At 67.8% G+C, this 23170-nt stretch overlaps 2 protein-coding genes across 4 annotated transcripts; one reads left to right on the top strand and one right to left on the bottom strand.

Moving 5' to 3' along the window:
* Window positions 1–186: 186 nt before the first annotated feature.
* LOC129046984 (uncharacterized) lies at window positions 187–2046 on the bottom strand (the record flags this gene model as incomplete). Its single annotated transcript, XM_054517683.1, has 1 exon — window positions 187–2046. A coding segment is annotated over one exon (1860 nt), but the record flags the coding sequence as incomplete, so codon positions are not given.
* A 723-nt stretch (window positions 2047–2769) lies between these two features.
* On the top strand, window positions 2770–21418 carry LOC118697328 (arf-GAP with GTPase, ANK repeat and PH domain-containing protein 2). Of its 3 annotated transcripts, XM_036399918.2 has the most exons (19): window positions 2772–4551; window positions 7270–7328; window positions 7890–7977; window positions 8780–8865; window positions 8939–9080; window positions 9162–9296; window positions 9831–9952; window positions 10025–10177; window positions 10955–11041; window positions 11143–11247; window positions 11318–11462; window positions 11534–11644; window positions 12730–12876; window positions 13149–13208; window positions 13411–13562; window positions 13639–13729; window positions 15531–15753; window positions 18437–18692; window positions 20158–21418. In XM_036399918.2, the coding sequence occupies exons 1-19, from the start codon at window positions 3399–3401 to the stop codon at window positions 20413–20415; spliced, it is 3573 nt and encodes a 1190-aa protein (XP_036255811.1). In that variant the 5' UTR covers window positions 2772–3398; the 3' UTR covers window positions 20416–21418. The 3 variants fall into 3 exon arrangements, with proteins under 3 accessions (XP_036255814.1, XP_036255811.1, XP_054373711.1); XM_036399921.2 differs by lacking the exon at window positions 13149–13208 and having other exon boundaries at window positions 2770–4551; XM_054517736.1 differs by lacking the exons at window positions 18437–18692; window positions 20158–21418 and adding an exon at window positions 17809–17854 and having other exon boundaries at window positions 2773–4551.
* The last annotated feature ends 1752 nt before the right edge of the window (window positions 21419–23170 follow it).

The following is a 23170-nucleotide window of genomic DNA, read 5'->3' as shown; positions in this document are numbered from 1 at the left end:
GATGGATGGATGGATGATGGATGGATGGATGGATGGATGGATGGATGGATGGATGGATGGATGATGATTGGATGATGGACAGAAGGGGGATGGACAGATGGACGGACGGACAGATGGACACATGGACAGATGTGACCCTGGTGTCCCCCAGCCCCACACTGTGCTGGTCTCTGGTCCCATCCCAGCTCAGGGGGTCCCTGCCCCCCTTCCAGCAGAGCCCCCCCCATTCCATGCTCCGGTGCCCCCCCAGTGCCGCAGGGGGGTTTGGCAGTGCCAGCCCCCATGGGGACCCAGCTGGGGGGCACGGGGGGGGGGGGGTGCAGGCCCGGCTGGGGGTTGGGGCCCCCCCATTTCCGTGCTGGGGCGGTTTCCGGGCCCTGCGCTGTGGGAACGGGGCCATGGGGCCACTTCCTCCTGTCTGCGTCTGCCGGGGGGGGCAGGGGGGCCCTGGGGGGACTGGGGGGGCTGGGGGGCTCTGGGGTGATTGGGGGGCTCTGGGGGGATTGGGGGGGCTCTGGGGGGATTGGGGGGGGCCTGGGGAGATTGAGGAGGCTCTGGGGGGACTGGGGGGGCTCTGGGGTGATTGGGGGACTCTGGGGGGATTGGGGGACTCTGGGGGGATTGGGGGGGCTCTGGGGTGATTGGGAGACTCTGGGGGGATTGGGGGGGCTCTGGGGGTATTGAGGGGGCTCTGGGGGGACTGGGGGGGCTCTGGGGTGATTGGGGGGCTCTGGGGGGACTGGGGGGGCTCTGGGGGTATTGAGGGAGCTCTGGGGGAATTGGGGGGGCCCTGCTGGAAGGGTCGGAGGGGCTGCTGGGGGAGGGGGGAAGCTGCTGTGTGGGAGGGGCTCTGATGCTGCTGGGGGGGGCCTCGGGGGGGGCACTTGTTGCTGGGCTGGGGGGGGGTCCCCGGCTGGGGGGGCTGCGGGGGTTTGGGGTCTCCTCCCCCCGATCGCCCCGCCCCCGCGCGGGGGTGTCCGGTGACGTCACTCGGGGCGGGGCTCCGTTGCCGCCCCCTGCCCGTTCCGAGCCCCCACATCCCTGTGCTCCCCCCCCCACTCTGACATCTCCCGCGCGGTTGCCATGGCAACGGGAAGCCGGGGGATGCCGCGTTGCCAAGCGCCCGCTGTGGTACCCACAGAGCGCCGGGGGGGGCACAGAGCTCCCCCCGAGCCCCCTCCCATCCCCGGGGGGGCCCAGGGCTCTGCCCCGCCCCCGTTTAACCCCCCCAGCCCCACCATGGGGGTGCAGCGGCTTTGGGGACCCCAAAGGGACGGGGACAGGGATGGGGACACGGACAGGGATGGGGACAAAGATAGGGATAGGGATGGGGACACGGATGGGGACAGGGATGGGGACAGGAACAGGGAAGGGACAGGGACGGAGATGGGGGCAGGGATTGGGGACAGTGATGGGGACAGGGATGGGGGTGGGGACAAGGATGGGATAAGGACAGGGATGGGGACATGGACAGGGATGGGGACAAAGATAGGGATAGAGATGGGGACACGAATGGGGACAGGGATGGGGACAGGGAGGGTACAGGAACAGGGATGGGACAGGGATGGGGACATGGACAGGGATGGGGGTGGGGACAAGGATGGGATAAGGACAGGGATGGGGACAGGGACAGGGACAGGGACAGGGATGGGGACAGGGCTGCTCTGGTGCTGGGGTCGGACCCGCCGTGACCCTGTGTCGTCGTCCCCCCGCACAGCGTGGGACATCTGAGCGATGGGGAGGGGTGGCCCTTGCTTGGGGACACCGCGGGGCACCCGAGGGGGCAGCGCTGTCCCCACGGGGTGCTGAGGGCAGATCCCCCAGCCCCACGGTCACAGCCCCGGGGTGGCAGCATGGACACCTCTGGGGGTGCCCCCCCTGCCCGGAGCGGTGCCAGGTCGCGGGTACCCCGCGCGTGGGGGGCACACGGAGCCCAGCAGGGCCCGGACCCCCGCCCGACCTCCGGGGGGCACAGGGCGCCGAGGGGTCCCGCTGAGCCCCCAGCCCCGTGTGCCCCCCAAGCTGTGACACGCAGAGCCGGGGGGGTCACGCTGGCCTGGGGGACCCCAATGGCCGCGACCCCCGGCCCGGCTCCGCGAGGGGGACACGGGAGTGACGAGAGTGACACTGGGGGGGGTCCACGGCTGCTCCCAGCGCCATCCCCGCCGTTGCCGTGGTAACGGGATGCGCAGGGATGCTGCGCCGCTGCTAAAAAATGCCAGAAAAGGGGTGGATGAGCCTTCCTCGAGCCCCGCAAGACCCCCCAAAAAACCTCAAAGCCGCCCCCACGCCCCCCCAGCCCGCGGGACCCCTCCCGTGCCAGCGTTGGTGCCCCGGGAAGGGCAAGGAGGGGATTTAGGAGCGCGGGGAGAGCGGGATGGACGGAGGGGTGGACGGACGGATGGATGGATGGATGGATGGATGGATGGATGGATGGATGGATGGATGGATGGATGGATGGATGGATGGATGGATGGATGGATGGATGGATGGATGGATGGATCGGCGGTGTAGGGGGCTGTCGGGGCGGGGGGGGGTCCCGGCATCCCAGCAGGTGCCGGAGCCGGTGCCGGGGGCTCGGGGGAGGCGCCCGGGAGCGCTCGCGCCTGCCCGGTAGCGGCGGGGCCGCCGCCCGCCCCCGCCCCAGCCCGGCCCTGGGAGCGGCGCATGGCGGAGAGCGGCGGCCCCGGCCCCCCCCGGCCGCTCAGGGCCCCCCCCGCCGGGCCCCGGCCCCCCCCCGGCCGCTCAGGGCCCCCCCCGCCGGGCCCCGGCCCCCGCCCGCTCCGCCGCCGCCGCCGCCGCCAAGGACGAGCCCGTCGGGCGCTGCCGTGAGCGCCGCTCCCGGGGGGGCCCGGGCATGACCCCCCCCGGCCCGTAACCCCCCCTCCCTCCGCTTCCCCCTTCCCCGCAGCCCCCGCGCCCCCTCCCCACCACCGCCCCTTTGCCCCCCCCCATCCCGTGTCCCTCACGCCCCATCTCCCCTCCCATCCCCCCCCCCGCACCTGTAACCCCCCCCTTCCCTGCCCCCCCCGACCCCCGGGTCCCCACACCCCCCTCCCCCCGCCCTGACTCCCGTCCGCTCCCCCCCCCGCCCCCAAAAGCCCCCGAGCCCTCCCCTGCCCGCCCCCAGCCCGGGGGGTTCCCCCGCGATGCCCCCCGGCCGCTGACCCGGGCTGGGGGGCGCGGCGGGGGGGTGGCCCCGATCCCGGGGGGGCGCCGGTGCTCGGCGGGGGGGGCGGCGGCGGTTCCAACCCCTCCGGGGGCGGGCGAGCGGCGAAGGCTTCGGGGAGGCAGGGCCGGGGGTGGGACCGGAGCATCGGCGGCACCGGCGGCCGCGGCGCCGCGCGGGGATCCAGGGGGGCCGGGGGGGGCGGCCCGGGGGGGCCCTGCCCGCACCCATGAGCAGGAGCACCGGCCTCCAGCGCAGGACCACCTACCTCATCTCGCTCACGCTGGTCAAGCTCGAGTCGGTGGGCGCCGCGGGGGAGGCGGAGGAGGCGGGGGGGGGTGGCGATGGAGCCCCTGGCCCCGGGGGGGCCGCGGCCGCCCCCCGCACCCCCGAGCCCGGCCGAGCCCGGCGGCCCGAGCGGCTCTTCCAGCGGCAGGACGCGCTCCGGATAAGTACGGCCGGTCCCGGCCCCCCCGGCCCCGACGCCCCCCGCCCCCGCTCGCCCGCCTCGCCCCCGGCCGTGCCCCCCAAACCCGACTCGGCCATGCTGCCCCCCCCGCCCCCCGCCGTGCCCCCCAAACCCGACCCGGCGCTGTTGCCGCCCCCCGCGCCCCCGGCCGTGCCCCCCAAACCCGACCCGGCGCTGTTGCCGCCCCCCGCGCCCCCCGCCGTGCCCCCCAAACCCGACCCTTCGCTGCTGCCCCCCCCTCTGCCGGCCGTGCCCCCCAAACCCGACCCCCGGGGGGCCAAGGGCACCTTGGAGGGGCCGGGGCACCGCGCTCTGGCCGCCCTGGACATCCCCCAGCCCGCCGGGACCCCCCGGCGCCCCCTGCTCAGCCAGGCCACCTGGGGGGGCCCCGAGGGTCCCCCGGAGGGAGCCAGGGCCCCCCCGCCGCCCCTGGACCCCCCCACGGGCTCCCCGCACCCCTCGGCCGGCGCTCGCCGCCTCCGCCTGGCCGGCCCCAAGCCCCCCAAAGCGGCGGCGGGCGGCGGGGGGAGCCGCGGGACCCCCGAGCCCCGGGCGGGCAAAGCCCCCGGCAAAGGCGCCGGCAGCCGCCTCTCGTGGCCCGAGGGAGAGGGGAAGGGGCGCCCCAAGGCGGGGGGCAAGAGCGAGGGGCCCCCCCGGGCCCGGCTGTCCCCCAGCAAGGGCAAGAGCAAGACCCTGGACTACAGCGACCTCCAGCCGGGGGTCCTGGTGCCCGCCCCCGCCCCCGAGACCGGGCTCAAGCGGGGACGCGAGGGGGGTCGCGCCTCCACCCGCGACCGAAAGATGCTCAAGTTCATCAGCGGCATCTTCACCAAGAGCCCTGCGGCGACCCCCACCCACCCCGCGCCCCCCTGGTCTCCCCCCGGCGCCGAGCCGGCCGGGGGCACCCCGCACAGTGAGTACCGGCCCGGGGCAGCCCCGGCCGTGCTCGGTGTCCCCGCGGCCCTCGGGGAGCCGGGGCAGGGGTGGCGGTGCCCGCTGAGGCCGCGGGGCTGTGCCTCAGTTTCCCTGGCGGGCGGAGGAAGCGCCCGGACCCCCGGGGCCCGTGGGGGGCAGCAGGACCCGTCTGTGGCTGTGGGGTACGGGGGGGTGTGGGGTTCAGGGGGCTCTGACCCCCGGGCTGAGCTGTGGGGTTCAGGGGGGCTGTGGAGAGGGGGCTGTGGGGTTCTGGGGGAGCTGTGACCCCCGGGCTGCGCTGCGGGGCTCGGGGGGCTGTGGGGTACAGGCGGGGCTGTGGGGTTTTAGGGGAGCTGTGGGATACAGGGGGGGCTGTGGGGTTTTAGGGGAGCTGTGGGGTACAGGGGGGGCTGTGGGGTACAGGGGGGGCTGTGAGGTACAAGAGGGGCTGTGAGGTTTTAGGGGGTCTGTGGGGTATAGGGGGCTGTGACTCCCGGGCTGGGCTGTGGGGTTCAGGGGGGCTGTGGGGAGGGGGCTGTGGGGTTTTAGGGGGGCTGTGACCCCCGGGCTGTGCCGTGTTTGTGCCCTGGGCTGATGTGACCTCCCCACTTTGGCGGTGTCCGGTGTTGGCCGTGGGGGGATCCCCATGGTGGGGATCCCGTGCCTCAGTTTCTCCACTGGGGGAACTCCACGGGGGTCAGACGCGACCCCCACCTCCGTCGTTCTGTCCCGCCATCCATCGGTCCGTCTGTCCTCGCCTCCATCCGTGCGTCACACCCGTGCATCCTGTCCCCCATCTGTCCGGCCCCCCCGCGTCCTTCTGTCCCCCCCCCCGGCATCCCCTGTCTGCCTCACGCACCTTGGCACCGCGGGGTGCGTGGGCAGCACCTGCAGGGCCGGGGGTGGCACTCGGTGACAATGCGAGGGGTGACAGGCGGCAGCCTTAACCCTTTCCCGGCTGGCACGGACCCGGCTCCGCGCTGGGGGCACAAACTGAGGCACAGAAGGGAGGGGGGGCACCTCTGACCGTGTCCTGCCTCAGTTCCCCCTTGGTGGTGCCACCGCTGCCCAGAGGGGCTGGGGATGCCAGGTGGGAGATGTGGGGGGCACAGGGCACATCCTTGTGCCACGCCAGGTGCTTGTGCCACGCCGTGTCCTTGTGCCGTGTCCTGTCCTTGTGCTGTGTCCTGTCCTCATGCCACACCATGTCCCAGTGCCACGCCAGGTGCTTGTGCCACGCCGTGTCCTTGTGCCATGTCCTGTCCTTGTGCCATGTCCTGTCCTCATGCCACACCATGTCCCAGTGCCACGCCAGGTGCTTGTGCCACGCCGTGTCCTTGTGCCACGCACGCTGTGCTCTGGTGCCACCGCAGCCTCGTGCTGTGTCCCCGTGCCATGTCCTGTCCTCGTGCCATGCCATGTCCCAGTGCCACACCATGTTCTTGTGCCACACCATGTCCCAGTGCCACACCGTGTCCCCGTGCCTCATCCTTGTGCCACACCATGTCCCAGTGCCACGCTGTGTCCTTGTGCCACACAATGTCCTCGTGCCGTGCCATGTCCTGTCCTCATGCCACCGTGTCCCAGTGCCACGCCATGTCCCTGTGCCACGCTGCCACGCCGTGTCCTGGCATCCATCGTGTCCCTGTGCCACACCTTGTGCTCACACCACGCTGCATCCTCGGGCCTGAGTCTGTCGTGCACTGCTGGCATCGTGTCCCCATGCCCATTGTGTGCTGGAATCCTTGTGCCACCCCACATCCCCCTGCCATGCTGTGTCCTGGTGCCCATCGTGTCCTCAAGCCACATCCTTGTGCCACGCCGTGTCCCAGTGCCACGCTGTGTCCCCATGCCATGTCCTGTCCTCATGCCACACCATATCCCAGTGCCACGCTGCCACGCCGTGTCCTGGTGTCCATCGTGTCCCCGTGCCCATCGTGTGCTGGAATCCAGGGTGTCCTTGTGCCACCCCACATCCCCCTGCCGTGCTGTGTCCTGGTGCCCGTGGTGTCCTCATGCCACATCCTTGTGCCACGCTGTGTCCCGGTGCCTGTCACGGCCTGGTGGCTCCCATTGTGTCCCCATGCCACACCACACCATGATGCCACACCGTGCCCTCAAGGCTGTCACATCCTGGAGTCTGTTGTGTCCCCATGCCACACCACATCCCTGTGCCACCCGGTGTCCCAGTGCCTGTCACGGCCCGGTGGCCCCCACTGTCCCCATGCCACACCACGTCCTGATGCCACACCGTGCCCTCACAGCTGTCACATCCTGGAACCCGTTGTGTCCCCATGCCACACCACGTCCTTGTGCCACCCGGTGCCCGTCGCGGCTCCCATCGTGTCCCCATGCCACGCCGTGCTCTCCATCCCCGTGCCCACCACGTCCCCCTGCCCTCTGCCTCCTCGTGCCTTGGCACACGACGCCTCGTGCTGCCACGTCCCCGTCCGTGCCACGTGGCATCTCCACGTCCTCCCGCCGCCCCCGCGGGCCCGGCGCCGTTGCTGGGTGACAGCTGGTGGCCGCCCCCGCAGGATCTGCTGCTGTGCTGCGGGGTGGGGGCACCCCCGGGATTGGGGCTCCTGGGGGTGCCCAGGGTTCCTGGGGGGGTGCCCGGGGTTCCTGGGGGTGCCCGGGGTTCCTGGGGATGTCCGGGTTTCCTGGGGAGGTGCCAGGCGTTCCTAGGCTGTGTCTCACCCATCTTCCTCTGCAGAGGCCTTGGTGAACAGCCAGGAATGGACCCTGGGCCGTTCTATCCCCGAGATCCGCCTGGTGGGTTCTGTGTCCTTATGTCCCCATGTCCCCATGTCCCCGTGACCCGGGGCCACATGTCCTCGTGTCCCCGTGTCCTCGTGTCCTTGTGTCCCCACGTTCCCGTGTCCCCATGTCCCCTGAGGACCATGATGTCCCCATGCCCCCGTGTCCCCATGTCCCTATGTCCTCCCATGTCCTTGTGTCCTCATGTCTCCTTGTCCCCGTGTCCTCGTGTGCCCATGTCCCCGTGTCCCCATGTCCCCCCTGTGTCCCCTGAGGACTATGTCCCCATGTCCCCATGTCCCTGTGTCCCTGTGTCCCCGTGTCCCCATGTCCCCATGTTCCCATGTCCCCATGTCCCCATGTCCCTGTGTCCCCATGTCCCCCCTGTGTCCCCTGAGGACCATGTCCCCATGTCCCCATGTCCCTGTGTCCCTGTGTCCCCATGTCCCCATGTCCCCGTGTCCCTGTGTCCCCGTGTCCCCATGTCCCTGTGTCCCCGTGTCCCCATGTCCCCATGTCCCTGTGTCCCCTGAGGACCGTGTCCCCAGCCATCCTGACTCCCCTCTGCCCACCCAGGGTGTCCTGGGCAGCAGCAAGAGTGGGAAGTCGGCGCTCGTCCATCGATTCCTCACCGGCTCCTACGTGGGCTTGGAGCCCACTGAGAGTGAGTGGTCACGGGGAGGATGTGGGCAGGGGACGGATGTGACCATGGGATGGACGTGACCATGGGATGGACACGACCATGGGCAGGGGATGGATGTGACCATGGGATGGACGTGACCATGGGATGGACATGACCATGGGCAGGGGATGGATGTGACCATAGCAGGGACATGACCACGGGCAGGGGATGGACGTGACCATGGGCATGGGATGGACACAGCCATGGGCAGGGGATGGACACGACCATGGGATGGACGTGACCATGGGCAGGGGATGGACGTGACTATGGGATGGACGTGACCATGGGCAGGGGATGGACATGACCATGGGCAGGGGATGGACACGACCATGGGCATGGGATGGACACGACCATGGGCAGAGGATGGACACAGCCATGGGCAGGGGATGGATGTGACCATGGGATGGACGTGACCACAGGCATGGAATGGACATGACCATGGATATGGCATGAATGTGACCATGGACATATCACGGGGGTGGATTCAGTGATGGAGTGGCCATGGGGATGGAGATGGAGGAGTGGACATATCCATGGAGCTGGGCATGGGATGGACATGTGGTGGGGCTAGGCATGACCACGGGATGGACACGGTCATGGAATGGACAAGGTCACGATGCTGGGCATGGACAGGTGTGGAGATGGTGAAGGGGATGGACATGGGAACTTTTGGGGTCAAAGTGCTGGTCACACCTGGTGCTGGGCATGGCCATGGGAGGTTCCATCCATGTGGGCAGAGCAAACCTGCAGGGTCCCCCCCTTCCCCTCCCCTCCCCCACTGCAGGTGGCCAGTTCAAGCGTGAGGTGACCGTTGATGGCCAGAGCCACCTCCTGCTCATCCGGGAGGAGGCCGGCGCCCCGGACGCCCAGGTACGAGGGGACCGGGGCCCGGGGGGGCCACGCTGGCCAGAGCCGAGCCCTGACCCCCCCCGTGGCCCCCCAGTTTGCCAGCTGGGCGGACGCCGTCATCTTCGTCTTCAGCCTGGAGAGCGAGAGCAGCTTCGAGGAGGTGACGCAGCTGCACGCGCTGCTCAGCGACCTGCGCGGCACCAGCGACGTGGCCCTGGCGCTGGTGGGCACCCAGGGTGAGCCAGGGGGACACGGGGGGCTCTGTGGGGGTGGGAGCAGCACGGGGCACCCCCGGGTGACCCCCCCTGGCTCCCCAGACAAGATCAGCTCGTCCAGCCCGCGGGCGGTGGAGGATGCGCGCGCCCGGGCGCTCTGCGGGGACGCGCGGCGCTGCCTCTACTATGAGACCTGTGCCACCTACGGCCTCAGCGTGGACAGGGTCTTCACTGAGGGTGGGTGACTGTCCTCTGGGGGGGCTGGTGACATAGTGAGGGGGGGACAGCGACCAGAGTGTGATGGGGACCGTGGCCAGGTGGGATGGGCGCAGTGACCTGGTCAGACAGGGATGGTGGCCAGCATGGGATCACATCCGGGTCCCCACAAGGGAGTGGTGGCCACAGGGCATTGTCTAGGTGGGACAGGGACCGTGTCCAGGTGGGATGGGGACAGTGGACAGGGCAGTGCAGGGGACAGTGTCCAGGTGGGGCAGACCCATGGCTGGGTAGGTCAGGGACCATGTCCACCCCTGTGGGATGGGGGCAGTGTCCAGGTGGGATGGGGACAGTGGCCAAATGGGATGAGGATGAGGACCATGTCCAGCTGGGATGGGGCTCCTGCCCAGGTGGGATGAGGACCATGTCCAGGTGGGATAAGGATGAGGACCATGCCCAGCTGGGATGGGGATGGGGCCCATGTCCAGGTGTGGGTACCCCGGCCGGTGCAAGGGCAGGCTGGGGCCCGGCCCTCCTGACTCAGGCTCCCTGCAGTGGCCCAGAAGGCCGTGGCGCTGAAGAAGCAGCAGCAGCTGATGGCGTCCTGCAAGTCCCTGCCCAGCTCCCCGAGCCACTCGGCCGCCTCCACCCCGGTGGGGGGGGTCCACCCCAGCCAGGTAACCCCAGGTAACCCCCAGCCCCCTCCCCAGCCCCGGGCACAGCCCAAGGCTGACCCTGTGTCCTCCCAGACCAGCAATGGTGGCCACACCAGCGACTACTCCTCCTCGCTGCCCTCCACGCCCAACGTGAGCCACCGGGAGCTGCGCAGTGAGACCCCGGCCCCGCTGGGCACCCCCAGCTCGCTGCACCGCGGGGCCAAGCGCCGCACCAGCCTCTTCGCCGTGAGTGCACCGCGGGCACCGGGGGCACCCTGGCATGGCGGCGGTGACACGGGGGGTGTGACATGCTGGGGGTGTCCCCTTGGCGGTGTTGCCCAGAATGTCATCCTGACAGGGTGGTGGCAGCAAGGGACGTGTGGCAGCCCAGGTGTCCCCTGGAAGGGTGGTGACATTGAGGGGTGCAGGGCATCTCAGTTGTCCCCTTGGCATGGTGGTGGTGGCACTGAGGGACATGTGAGCATCTAGCGTGAGAGTAGGGGGCACGCAGGGCACCCAGGATGGGCTTCTGATATGTACTCCAGCAGGGTGGTGGGGACACCTGGCATCCCTAGTGACATGCTGGTGGTGGTGGTGGCACTGAGGGACACATGGGCACCCAGGATGTCCCCAGTGTGGGGCTTCTGATGTGTCCTCCAGCAGGATGGTGGGGACACATGGCATCCCTAGTGCCCCTCTGGGACATGGTGGTGGCACTGAGGGACACGTGGGCATCCAGTGTGGGAGTGGGGGGCACACAGGGCACACAGGATGGGCTTCTGATGTGTCCTCTAGTAGGGTAGTGGTGACACATGGCATCCATAGCACCCCTGTGACACAGTGGTGGTGGCACTGAGGGACGCGTGGGCACCCAGGGTGTTCCCACCATGGGGCCGCGGTGCTGGGGTCTGTGGCACCCCAACGTCCCCACCACCAGGCTGCAGCAGTGGGGGACATGTGGGCACGCCAGTGTCCCCAGCTGTGCCCCGAGTGCCACCCCGTGTCCCGTCCCCGTGCCCACAGACGCGCCGTGGCAGCGACTCCGAGAAGCGCAGCCTGGACAGCCGAGGCGAGGGCGCTGGCAGCGGCCGTGCCATCCCCATCAAGCAGGTGGGTGGTGGCGGTGGCAGGAGGCTGTGGCTGTGTCCCAGTGTCCCCTGTGTCCCCTATCCCAGTGTCCCCTGTGTCCCCTCACTGCTCCCTGTCCCCAGAGCTTCCTGCTGAAGCGCAGCGGCAACTCCCTGAACAAGGAGTGGAAGAAGAAATACGTGACCCTGTCCAGCAACGGCCTCCTCTTCTACCACCCCAGCATCAACGTGAGCATCCCCGTCCCCCCGTGTCCCCAAAGGGTGGCAGAGCCCGGTGTCACCCTCGCTGTCCCCCCAGGACTACATCCACAGCACGCACGGCAAGGAGATGGACCTGCTGCGCACCACGGTCAAGGTGCCGGGGAAGCGCCCGCCCCGCGCCATCTCTGCCTGCGGCCCCTCGGCCAGCATCAATGGGCTGCTGAGAGACCCCGAGCCCGCCGGTGAGCCCCGGGGCACCGCGGGTGGGGGGACACCCCGGGCACGCCGGTGACACCGTCCCTCGCCCTTGCAGCCGCCGTCCCCTCGGTGGGGCTGAGCCTGCCCCCAGAGCCGGGGCTGAAGGTGGTGGGCAAGGGGTCCCTGCAGCGCTGCGCCTCCGCCTCCGGCGCCAAGCTGGCCTCAGGTGAGTGACACCGGCACGGGCAGGGACACTGCCACCTCCCGGGCCACCCACAGGGACATCCCCATGGTGGCCCCACTGAGCAGCTGGTGGCCCTTGGTGGCCCTGGTGGCCTTGGAGGCCACGGTAAACCTGGTGGTCCTGGTGAGCCCAGGGACCAGGTGGCCCTTGGTGGCCCTGGTGACCACGGTGAGCTGAGGGACCTGGTGGCCCTTGGTGGTCCTGGTGGTTCTGGTGGTTCTGGAGGCCACAGTAGCCCTGGTGGACTTGGTGAGCCCAGGGATCTGGTGGCCCTTGCTGACCCCGGTGACCACAATAACCCTGATGGTCATGGTGAGCCCAGGGACCAGGTGGCCTTTGCTGACCCCAGTGACTCCTGAGCAGCTCAGGGACCAGGTGGCCCTTGGTGGCCTTGGTGATTTTGCTGGCTCCAGAGGCCACAATAACCCTGGTGGTCCTGGTGAGCCCAGGGACCTGGTGGCCCTTTGGTGGTGCCGGTGGCCACAGTGAAACTGCTGGCCCTGGTGGCACATGGACCTGGGAGTCCCAGAAGCCACAACGAACCTGGTGAGCCTGGTGAGCCCAGTGGCCCTGGTGACCCCCATAACTCTGGTGAGCCGAGAGGCTCTTGTGGCCCTGGTGGCCCCAGGTGTTTTGGTAAGACCAATGAACTTGGTGGCCTTGGGGTGGCAGTGAGATCAGTGACCCTGGTGAGCTCTGATGGCCCCAGTATGCCCAGCAGCTCTGGGGGACTTGTAACCCTGGTGACCCCAGTGAGTCCAGTGGCCCTGGTGGCCCAAATGGACTTGGTGACCCTGATAGCCCTGACTTGGGTGGTTCTGATGGACTTGGTGACCCTGATAGCCTTGAGTGGTTCTGATGGATTTGGTGACCCTGATAGCCCTGACCTGGGTGTCCCAAGTGGACTTGGTGACCCTGATAGCCCTGGCCTGAGTGCTTCTGATGGGCTTGGTGACCCTGGTGGCCTCAGTGCTCCTGGTGAGCTCCCTGCTCCTCGGGAGCCAGGTGGCCCCGGTGACGCCGGTGTCCATGGTGTCCCCAGTGTCCCACATGTGGTGTCTTGGCAGAGTCCCCGCTGTCCTTCGAGGCCGTGTCCAGCCCTGGCAGCGCTGGCAGGGACCCTCCACCCTCGCCCCTGGTGGACAGGAAGAAGCACCGGAGGAAGAAGCTGATGACGCCGTCCAAGACCGAGGGCTCGGGTGGGCAGGCAGAAGGTGGGTGCCACAGCCATGTGTCCCCAGCCCCAGTCCCCCATGGCACAGTGGGGACAAGGCCACCGTCCTCCACGGCAACGACGCCCCGGAATTCGGGGGGATCTGGGCTGATGCTGCCCCTCACCCCCCGGCCACGCTCAGCCACGCTGTCCACGCACCCCCCTCGCTCTGCCACTGCCTGCCACCTTCTGCACCGTCCCCAGGGCTTCGTGGGCCCCCCTGACTCTGTCCCCGTTTCCTCTCTCTACTCCTGCTGCCCGGACCCTCCGCAGCCAAGCGCAAAATGTGGAAATTAAAAAGTTTTGGTAGTTTAAGAAATATTTATAAAACAGGTAACGTGGCGTGAGCGGTGCCTCCCGTGCATGTGGCTGTGCCCCCCTTGCCTGCTGCCAGCACACCCCAGCAGGGGTGGGGACCTCTGGGGAGCGGGGTGGGCAGGATTTGGGTGCCAGGGGTGGGTTTGGGGGGCTGGGACAGCAGTGGGTGCCGGACCCCCCCATCCCAGCGCCCCCCCGGGGGTCTCTGGTCCCGCAGAGGAGGAGAACTTTGAGTTCCTGATCGTGTCGAGCACGGGGCAGACGTGGCACTTCGAGGCCGGCAGCTTCGAGGAGCGCGACGCGTGGGTGCAGGCCATCGAGAGCCAGATCCTGGCCAGCCTGCAGTGCTGCGAGAGCAGCAAGAACAAGGTGGGACCTCGGCGGTGGGGCTGGCAGGGCGGCCGTGCCACCCCCCTGCCCCTCTCACCCCCGTGCCCCCCTCCAGGCGCGCATGGACAGCCAGAGCGAGGCCGTGGCCATCCAGGCCATCCGCAACGCCCGAGGGAACTCGCTCTGCGTGGACTGCGGGGCACCCAGTGAGTCTGGGGACAATGGGGGACAGTGGGGGGACATGAGGGAATATGAGGGGACATCAGTTCATGGGACATGACGGGACATCAGGTCATGGGACAGCAGTGCCTGTGGGATCTCGCTCTGCGTGGACTGTAGGGCACCCAGTGAATCTGGGGGACAATTGGGGACAATGGGGGACAACAGGGGGCACGGGGGGCCGTGGGACATGAGGGGACATCCATTCATGGGACATGAGGGGACATCAGGTCATGGGACAGCAGTGCCCGTGGGAACTCACTCTGCATGGACTGAGGGGCACCTAGTGAGTCTGGGGGGACAATGGGGGACAATGGGGGGACATGAGGGGACATGAGGGGAGATCAGTTCATGGGACATGAAGGGACATCCATTCATGGGACATGAGGGGACATCAGGTCATAGGACAGCAGTGCCCATGGGAACTCACTCTGTGTGGACTGCAGGGCACCCAGTGAGTCTGGGGGGACAATGGGGGACAACAGGGGGCACGGGACGTGGGACATGGGGGGACATCAGGTCATGGGACATGAGGGGACATCCATTCATGGGACAGCAGTGCCCGTGGGATCTCGCTCTGTGTGGACTGCGGGGCACCCAGTGAGGCTGGGGGACAATTGGGGACAATGGGGGACAACAGGGGGCACGGGGGGCCGTGGGACATGAGGGGACATCCATTCATGGGACATGAGGGGACATCCATTCATGGGACAGCAGTGCCCATGGGAACTCACTCTGCGTGGACTGCAGGGCACCCAGTGAGTCTGGGGGGACAATGGGGGACAATGGGGGGACATGAGGGGACATGGGGGGACATCAGTTCATAGGACAGCAGTGCCCATGGGAACTCGCTCTGTGTGGACTGCGGGGCACCCAGTGAGTCTGGGGGGACAATGGGGGACAGCAGGGGGCATAGGAGGGCGTGGGACATGGGGGGACATCCATTCATGGGACATGGGGGGACATCAGTTCATGGGACAGAGGTGCCCTGCAGAGCCCTGACCCCAGGTGTGGTGCCACGGGGTGAGATTGTGCCACGGGCCATGGGCCACCTGGCAGCTGGGGCGAGGGAGGACTTGGGCCACGTGATGGCATGTGTGACACGTGTGACACGGTGCCGTGGGTCACATGATGTCCTGGGTTGGGTGTTGGCATGGACCACACGGTGCCATGGGTCACACCATGCCAGGGTCACACAATGCCATGGGACACGTGATGCCATGGGTGACATGATGCCACTCAGTTCCATGGGCCACACCGTGCCAGGGTCACACAACGCCATAAGCCACACAATGCTGTGGGGACATAATGACATGGGTGACACAATGCCACGCGGTGCCATGGGTCACACAATGGATGGCACGGTCCACACAGTGCCATGGGTCACACCATGCCAGGGTCACACAATGCTGTGGGACATGATGCCATGGGTGACATTGATGCCACGTGGTGCCATGGCCCACACGATGGATGGCAGAGGACACACAGTGCCATGGGCCACACTGTGCTAGGGTCACACAATGCCATAAGCCACATAATGCCATGGGGGACATGATGCCATGGGTGACACGATGCCACATGGTGCCATGGCCCACACGATGGATGGCACAGGTCACACCATGCCAGGGTCACGCAATGCCATGGGACATGTGATGCCATGGGTGACACGATGCCACGCGGTGCCGTGGGTCATGCTGTGCCAGGGTCACACCGTGTGTCACACTGCGTCCCACCGCGGGGACCCCAGGGGTGCCACATCTCACCCAGCACCCCCTGCTCACCCCGCAGACCCCACGTGGGCCAGCCTGAACCTGGGTGCCCTGATCTGCATCGAGTGCTCGGGCATCCACCGCAACCTGGGCACGCACGTGTCGCGCGTGCGCTCGCTGGACCTGGACGATTGGCCCCGCGAGCTGACCCTGGTGCTCTCGGCCATCGGCAACGCCACCGCCAACAGCATCTGGGAGCAGAACCCCCGCGGGCGCTGCAAGCCCACGCACGAGTCCTCCCGGTGGGTGCGCCCTGCCCCGTGTGCCCCAGCGTCACCCCCTTGTCACTGTGTGCCCCAGTGTCACCCTTGTCCTTGTGTGCCCCAGTGTCACCTCTTGTCACTGTGTGCCCCAGTGTCACCCTTGTCCTTGTGTGCCCCAGCGTCACCCCCTTGTCACTGTGTGCCCCCAGTGTCACCCCTGCCCTGTGTGCCCCCAGTGTCACCCCCTTGTCACTGTGTGACCCAGTGTCACCCTTGTCCTTGTGTGCCCCAGTGTCACCTCTTGTCACTGTGTGCCCCAGCGTCACCCCCTTGTCACTGTGTGACCCAGTGTCACCCTTGTCACTGTGTGCCCCAGTGTCACCCCCTTGTCACTGTGTGACCCAGTGTCACCCTTGTCCTTGTGTGCCCCAGCGTCACCCCCTTGTCACTGTGTGCCCCAGGGTCACCCTTGTCCTTGTGTGCCCCCAGTGTCACCCTTGTCACTGTGTGCCCCAGTGTCACCCCCTTGTCACTGTGTGACCCAGTGTCACCCTTGTCCTTGTGTGCCCCAGTGTCACCCCCTTGTCACTGTGTGACCCAGTGTCACCCTTGTCACTGTGTGACCCAGTGTCACCCCCTTGTCACTGTGTGCCCTCAGTGTCACCCCCTTGTCACTGTGTGCCCCAGTGTCACCCCTGCCCTGTGTGCCCCCAGTGTCACCCCCTTGTCACTGTGTGACCCAGTGTCACCCCCTTGTCCTTGTGTGACCCAGTGTCACCCCTGCCCCGTGTGCCCCAGCGTCACCCCCTTGTCACTGTGTGACCGAGTGTCACTCTTGTCACTGTGTGCCCCAGCGTCACCCCTGCCCTGTGTGCCCCCAGTGTCACCCTTGTCCTTGTGTGCCCCAGTGTCACCTCTTGTCACTGTGTGCCCCCAGTGTCGCCCTTGTCACTGTGTGACCCAGTGTCACCCCTGCCCCGTGTGCCCCAGTGTCACCCCCTTGTCACTGTGTGCTCCAGTGTCACCTCTTGTGCCGGTGACACCGCGTGGCCCTGTGCTCTGTGCTGCCATGATGCCACCCTGTCATTCCTGATGGTGCCATGTGTCCCTTGTGTCCCCTATGCCACCATGATGGCACCCTGCCATCCCTGATCTCACCACATGTCCCTTATGTCCCCTATGTCACTGTGACGCTGCCCTGCCATCCCTGATGCCACCACAAGTTCCTGTCCCCTATGCCACCACGATGCCACCCTTCCCTCCCTGATGCCCTATGTCCCCACCCCATGTGTCACCGCTGTGCCACCCCACGGACCCTGATGCCCCTTCTCCTCACGTCAATGCGGTGCCACCCCACGTACCCAATGCCCCCGTGTCCCCACCCCACTGTCCCTTGTGACCCCACGACCCAGCAATGCCACACTGACACCCCTGCCCTTCCTGATACCCCTGTGTGGCACCTCCCGTGCCACCCTGCTGCCACCCTCTGTCCCTGGCCCTCAGGTGTCCCCCCTGCTCTCACTCTCCCTGTCCCTGCGGTGCCACTGTGCGCCCCTGCCACCTTTGTGTCCCCACTGCCACACCCCTGAGTCCTCACACCCTCTCTGTGCCCAGGGAGCAGCAGGAACTGCAGCTCTGTGTCCCCGTGGTGCCACTCTGCTGTCCCTAACACCCTGTGTCCCCCTGTGTCCCCATGCCCCCATGCCCAGGGAGGAGCGGGAGTTGTGGATTTGTCCCCAGCTCCCCGTGTCCCCCGTGTAACCATGCCCAGGGAGGAGTGGGAGTTGCAGATGTGTCCTTAACTCCCTGTATCCCCACGTCCCCGTGTCCCCATGGCCCCTCTGTGCCCAGGGAGGAGCAGGAGTCGTGGATGTGTCCCTAACTCCCCATGTCCCCTGTGTGCCCTGTGTCCCCTGTGTCCCCCGTGCCCAGCAAGGAGAGGGAGTTGTGGATCTGTCCCTAACTCCCCGTGGCCCCTGTGTCCCCCATGTCCCACTGTGTCCCCATTCCCCCTCTGTGCCCAGGGAGGAGCAGGAGTTGTGGATCCATCTCTAACTCCCCATGGCCCCCATGTCCCTGTGTCCCCATGCCCAGGGAGGAGCGGGAGTCGTGGATGTGTCCCTAACACCCCATGTCCCCCTGTGTCCCCCGTGTCCCCATGCCCCCGTGCCCAAGGAGGAGCAGGAATTTTGGATTTGTCCCTAACACCCTGTGTCCCCCATGTCCCCTGTGTCCCCCATGTCTTCTGTGTCCCCTGTGTCCCCATGCCCCGGTGCCCAGGGAGGAGCAAGAATCATGGATTCGTCCCCAGCTCCCTGTGTCCCCTGTGTCCCTCTGCCCCAGTGCCCAGCAAGGAGAGGGAGTCGTGGATGTGTCCCTAACTCCCCGTGTCCCCCATGTCCCTCATGTCCCCGTGTCCCCTCTGTGCCCAGGGAGGAGCGGGAGTCGTGGATGTGTCCCTAACTCCCCGTGTCCCCTGTGTCCCCTGTGTCCCCATGCCCAGGGAGGAGCGGGAGTCATGGATGTGTCCCTAACTCCCCGTGTCCCCTGTGTCCCCTGTGTCCCCATGCCCAGGGAGGAGCGGGAGTCATGGATGTGTCCCTAACTCCCTGTGTCCCCTGTGTCCCCATGCCCGCATATCCAGTGAGGAGGGGGAATTGTGGGTTTGTCCCTGACACCCCGTGTCCCCCGTGTCCCCTGTGTCCCCCTGCTCTGTGCCCAGGGAGGAGCGGGAGTCGTGGATCCGTGCCAAGTACGAGCAGCGCCTGTTCCTGGCCCCGCTGCCCGCGGCCGAGGCGCCGTTGGCCGAGCGGCTGCTGGTGGCCGTGGGCCAGCAGGACCTGCCCGCGGTGCTGCTGCTGCTGGCCCACAGCCACAAGGAGCAGCTGAACGTGCCCACGGCCGACGCCGAGCGGCGCACGGCGCTGCACCTGGCCTGCGACACCGCCCAGGTGGTGGTCACCCAGCTGCTGGTGTGGGTACGTGGGCACGGCTCGGTGGGCACGGAGGTGGGCAGGGGGGTAGCGGGGTCTTGGGGGGGGCTGTGGGGGATGTGGGGTCACCATGGGTGGTGGGGGATGGACATGAGGGGGGTGGTATGGTTGTGGGGACTGTGGGGCGGGTGTGGGGGATGTGGGGTGGTCATGGGGGATGTGGGGTGGTCATGGGGACCATGGGGTGGTCATGGGGGTTGTGGGGTGGTCATGGGGGATGTGGTGTGGTCATGGGGACCATGGGGTGGTCCTGATGGATGTGGGGTGGTCATGGGGACCATGGGGTGGTCATGGGGCATGTGGTGTGGTCATCAGGGATGTGGTGGGGTCTTGAGGGATGGGGGGTGGTCATGGTGACCATGAGGTGGTCACGGGGGACATGGTATGGTCGTGAGGGATGGGGGTTGGTCACTGGGGATATGGTGTGGTCATGGGGACACGGTGTGGTCATCAGGGCCATGGTATTGTCTTGAGGGATGTGGTGTGGTCATGGGGACCATGGGGTGGTCATTGGGGATGTGGTGTGGTCCTGGGGACCATGGGGTGGTCACTGGGGGCATGGTATTGTCTTGAGGGATGTGGTGTGGTCATGGGGACCATGGGGTGGTCATTGGGGATGTGGTGTGGTCTTGAGGACTGTGGGATGGTCCTGGGGACCATGGCGTGGTCACTGGGGGCGTGGTATTGTCTTGAGGAATGGGGGGTGGTCTTGGAGGTTGGGGGATGGTCATGGGGACCATGGGGTGGTCATTGGGGACGTGGTGTGGACATTGGGGACTGTGGGGTGGTCATGGGGAGCGTGGGGTGGTCATTGGGGACTGTGGGGTGGTCATCAGGGATGTGGTGTGGTCATGGGGAACATGGGGTGGTCACTGGGGACATGGGGTGGTCATTGGGAACGTGGTGTGGTCTAAGGGACCATGGGGTGGTCATCGGGGATGTGGTGGGGTCTTGAGGGATGGAGGGTGATCATGGGGACTGTGGGGTGGTCCTGAGGGATGTGGGGTGGTCATGGGGACATGGGGTGGTCATCGGGGATGTGGTGGGGTCTTGAGGGATGTGGGGTGGTCATGGGGACCATGGGGTGGTCATGGGGACCATGGGGTGGTCTTGGGAACTGTGGCATGGCCAGGAGGTGAGTGATGTGGCCACGAGGACCATGGGGTAGCTTTGGAGGATGTGGTGTGGTCACGGGGACCATGGGGTGGTGATGGGGACTATAGGGTGGTGATGGGGACGTGGAGTGGTCACTGGGGGACACGGTGCGGTCCTGGGGACAATGGCATGACCATGGGGGATGTGAAGTGTCCATGGCCATCCTGGGATGTGCCACAACACCCGGGGGCACGCGGGGGCCGTGCCCCATCCCTGGGGGACCCCGCACGGCCTCTGGGGCTGTGCCAGGGTGACACGCGGTGGCTCCGCTGGTGACACCCGGCCGTGCCCGCAGTACGGGGCCGATGTGCGGGCCCGGGACGGTCACGGCCGCACCGCGCTGTTCTACGCCCGCCGCGCCGGCAGCCGCGAGTGCTCCGACATCCTGCTGCAGCACGGCTGTCCCGGCGAGGGGCCCGGCAGCCCCCCGACCCCCGGCAGCCCCCCGACCCCCGGCCCCCCGACCCCCGGCGGGCCCCCGACCCCCGGGCCCCGCCGCCGCAGCAGCTGCGCCAGCGTGGGGCCCTGCGAGCCCCGCTCTGCCCTGGTATAGCCCCGAGGGGCCCGGAGCCCCCCCCGGTGCCACCCCCGGCTGGGCGTGCCCGCGGCCCGGGCCCATCCCGGTGCCGCCGCCGGGCTCGCCCCGTGCCCACGGTTTGTACTTTTGATGCTCTATTTATTATCCTTTATTATCCTTTCCATGTCGGGGTCTCCGCTGGTCCTGTCCCCCCCCTCTCCGTGCCAGGGACCCCCACGCCTGGGGTCACAGTGATGCCACTGCCACCTTCCTGTCCCCTGCCCGGGGTATTGTGCCCCAGCGTGGGGTGGGCACAGCTGGGCTGGGGGCACTGAGGGCGGGGTCACTCCTTGCCCGTGCCGTCCCCTGTCCCTGTCACCCTCACCCCGCCGTTGTCCCCTGCTCACATCCCCCTGGCCCCGTTCCCGCGTGCTGTGTCCCCCTGCCCTTGTCACCTCCCCAAGTCACCCTGGCCACCCCCTCTGTCCCCCTGTCCCCGTGTCCCCCCCGGCCCTGGCACAGCCCCGCTCGGTGGCAGGAGCAGAGCAGACCCCGACCCCCCCTCCTTTTCTACAACAACCTTTTGTACGCCCCCTCCCCCTTTCCGTGCCCTGCCACCCCCCCCGTGGCCCGACCCCGCCCCCCCGCCCCCCGTTTCTCGGCGTCCCCTGGGGATCCCCGTTAATTTATTGCTTTGTTCAGAGATAGGATAGAGCCAGCCCCTCCCCCCGCGGGGGGGCACCGCCGGCGGGACCCCCGAGCCCCTCCCGCCGGCCTGGGGGGGCCGCCGCGCCCCCCCGTCCCGGGACCCCCCCATGAATGTAGGGGCGCCCCAGCTGTGACGCCCCCGAGACGCCCCCGCGGGGCCGGCGGGGCCGAGCCGGGGAGCCCGGGGGGGGCCGGGGGGTGGGAGGGGTCGGTGGGGGGGGGGCCCAGGCCCGGGGGGGGCCCGGGGGGTCCGGGGGGGCCCGGGGGGCCGGGCCGTGTACAGAGACTTCATCTCTCGGGTGTGACTGTAAGTACGTGACAATGTCGGACACTGGTGCTGTGACACGGCTCGTCCTTCCCGGGGGGACACGGGGGACATGGAGGACACGGGGGGCACCGGGGAGCACGGGGACATAGAGGGCAAAGGGGACAGGGGACACGGGGGGAACACGGGGGCACAGGGGACACGGGGGACACGGGGGGCACGGGGGGCACAGGGGACACGGGGATGGCAGGAACGCGGGGGGGCACAGGGGACACGAGGGGGCACAGGGGACATGGAGGACACAGGGGGGCACAGGGGACACGGAGGGCACGGGGGGGCACAGGGGACACGGGGGGGCACAGGGGACACCGCGCGGGGCGTTGGTGGCACGGAGAGTGGGTGGCACGGGGGGGGCTGAGCACACGGCGGGTGAGTGACACGGTCACAGCGGGGATGCGTGACAGGACGGTGGGGACACGGGGTGGGTGACACAGGTGGCACTTGGGGGGGGGAATGACCCGAGGTTGGGGCATCACGGGGGGGTGGCACACAGTGACAGGGGGTGGGTGACAGTGAGTGACAAGCGGGGTTGTGACAGGGCGGGGGGGTCCGGCCTCTGTGCACGGCTGGGGGGGCACTGGGGGACACGGGGAGGGGACACCGAGGGTAACTGGGGGGCAATGGGGGGGCACTGGGGGGCACTGGGGGGCACTGAGGGCACTGGGACACACGGGGTGGGGACACCGGGGGACACTGGGGAGGGGTCGCTGCCCCGGTCCGTGCCACGCCGGTCACCGGCGCCCCCGCCCTGACCGGAACGGAGCGGAGGGGGCGGGGCCTGGGGCGGGACAACGTCACAGTGGGCGTGATCATCTGATCTAGGGGCGGGGCTTACATAGTAATGAGATGGGCGGGGTCTGAGAGTAAGCGGTGAGGTATGTAAGACCGCCTATATGTAAATGAGGGGCGTGGCAAACAAGATATTGTGGTTCAAAGGGGCGGGGCTTGATAGGTAGGCAAGGGTGTTGTGCAAATGAGATGGGCGTGGCTAAACAGGCGAGGGCAGTGGGCTGTGCCCGCCATGTGGGTGGGGCTTAGAGGGGTGTGGTCATAGGTGGGCGTGGCCTGTGGGACTGGGTGGAGCCAACCCCGCCCGGCTGCAGCCGCTGGGCAGCGGAGATGGGGAGGGGACACGGGGGGGGCCGGGGGGGCTGTGCGGGGACAAAGGGACACGGGGACACCAAAATGGGACACGGGGACACCAAAATGGGACACGGGGACACTAAAATGGGACACGGGGACACCAAAACTGGACACGGGGACACCTAAATTGGACACGGGGACACTAAAATGGGACACGGGGACACCAAAACTGGACACGGGGACACCTAAATTGGACACGGGGACACCAAATTCGGACACGGGGACACCAAAATCGGATACGGGGACACAAAAATCGGATACGGGGACACCAAAATCGGACACGGGGACACGAAATTCGGATATGGGGACACCAAAACTGGACACGGGGACACCAAAATCGGTCACGGGGGTACCAAAATCGGACACGGGGACCCCAAAATGGGACACGGGGACACGAAAATCGGCCATCCCGCCCTGTGCCGCCCCCCAGCCTTGAGCAACCCCGACCCCCACTGTCCCCTCCTCGTCCCCAGCCCCTGCTCCCGTCACCCCCCGGACGGTCCCCGAGGTGTCCCCGAGGTGTCCCCTGCCATCCCCCCAGCCCCGCTGTCCCCCACAGCTGCAGGGTCTGTCCTTGTCCCTGGCTCCGGCCGTGTCCCCTGTCCCCCTGTCTGT

Source organism: Molothrus ater, chromosome 30, assembly GCF_012460135.2.
Source record: "Molothrus ater isolate BHLD 08-10-18 breed brown headed cowbird chromosome 30, BPBGC_Mater_1.1, whole genome shotgun sequence".
NCBI classification, from domain to species: domain Eukaryota; kingdom Metazoa; phylum Chordata; class Aves; order Passeriformes; family Icteridae; genus Molothrus; species Molothrus ater.
This window is presented reverse-complemented; position numbering and strand designations above follow the sequence as displayed.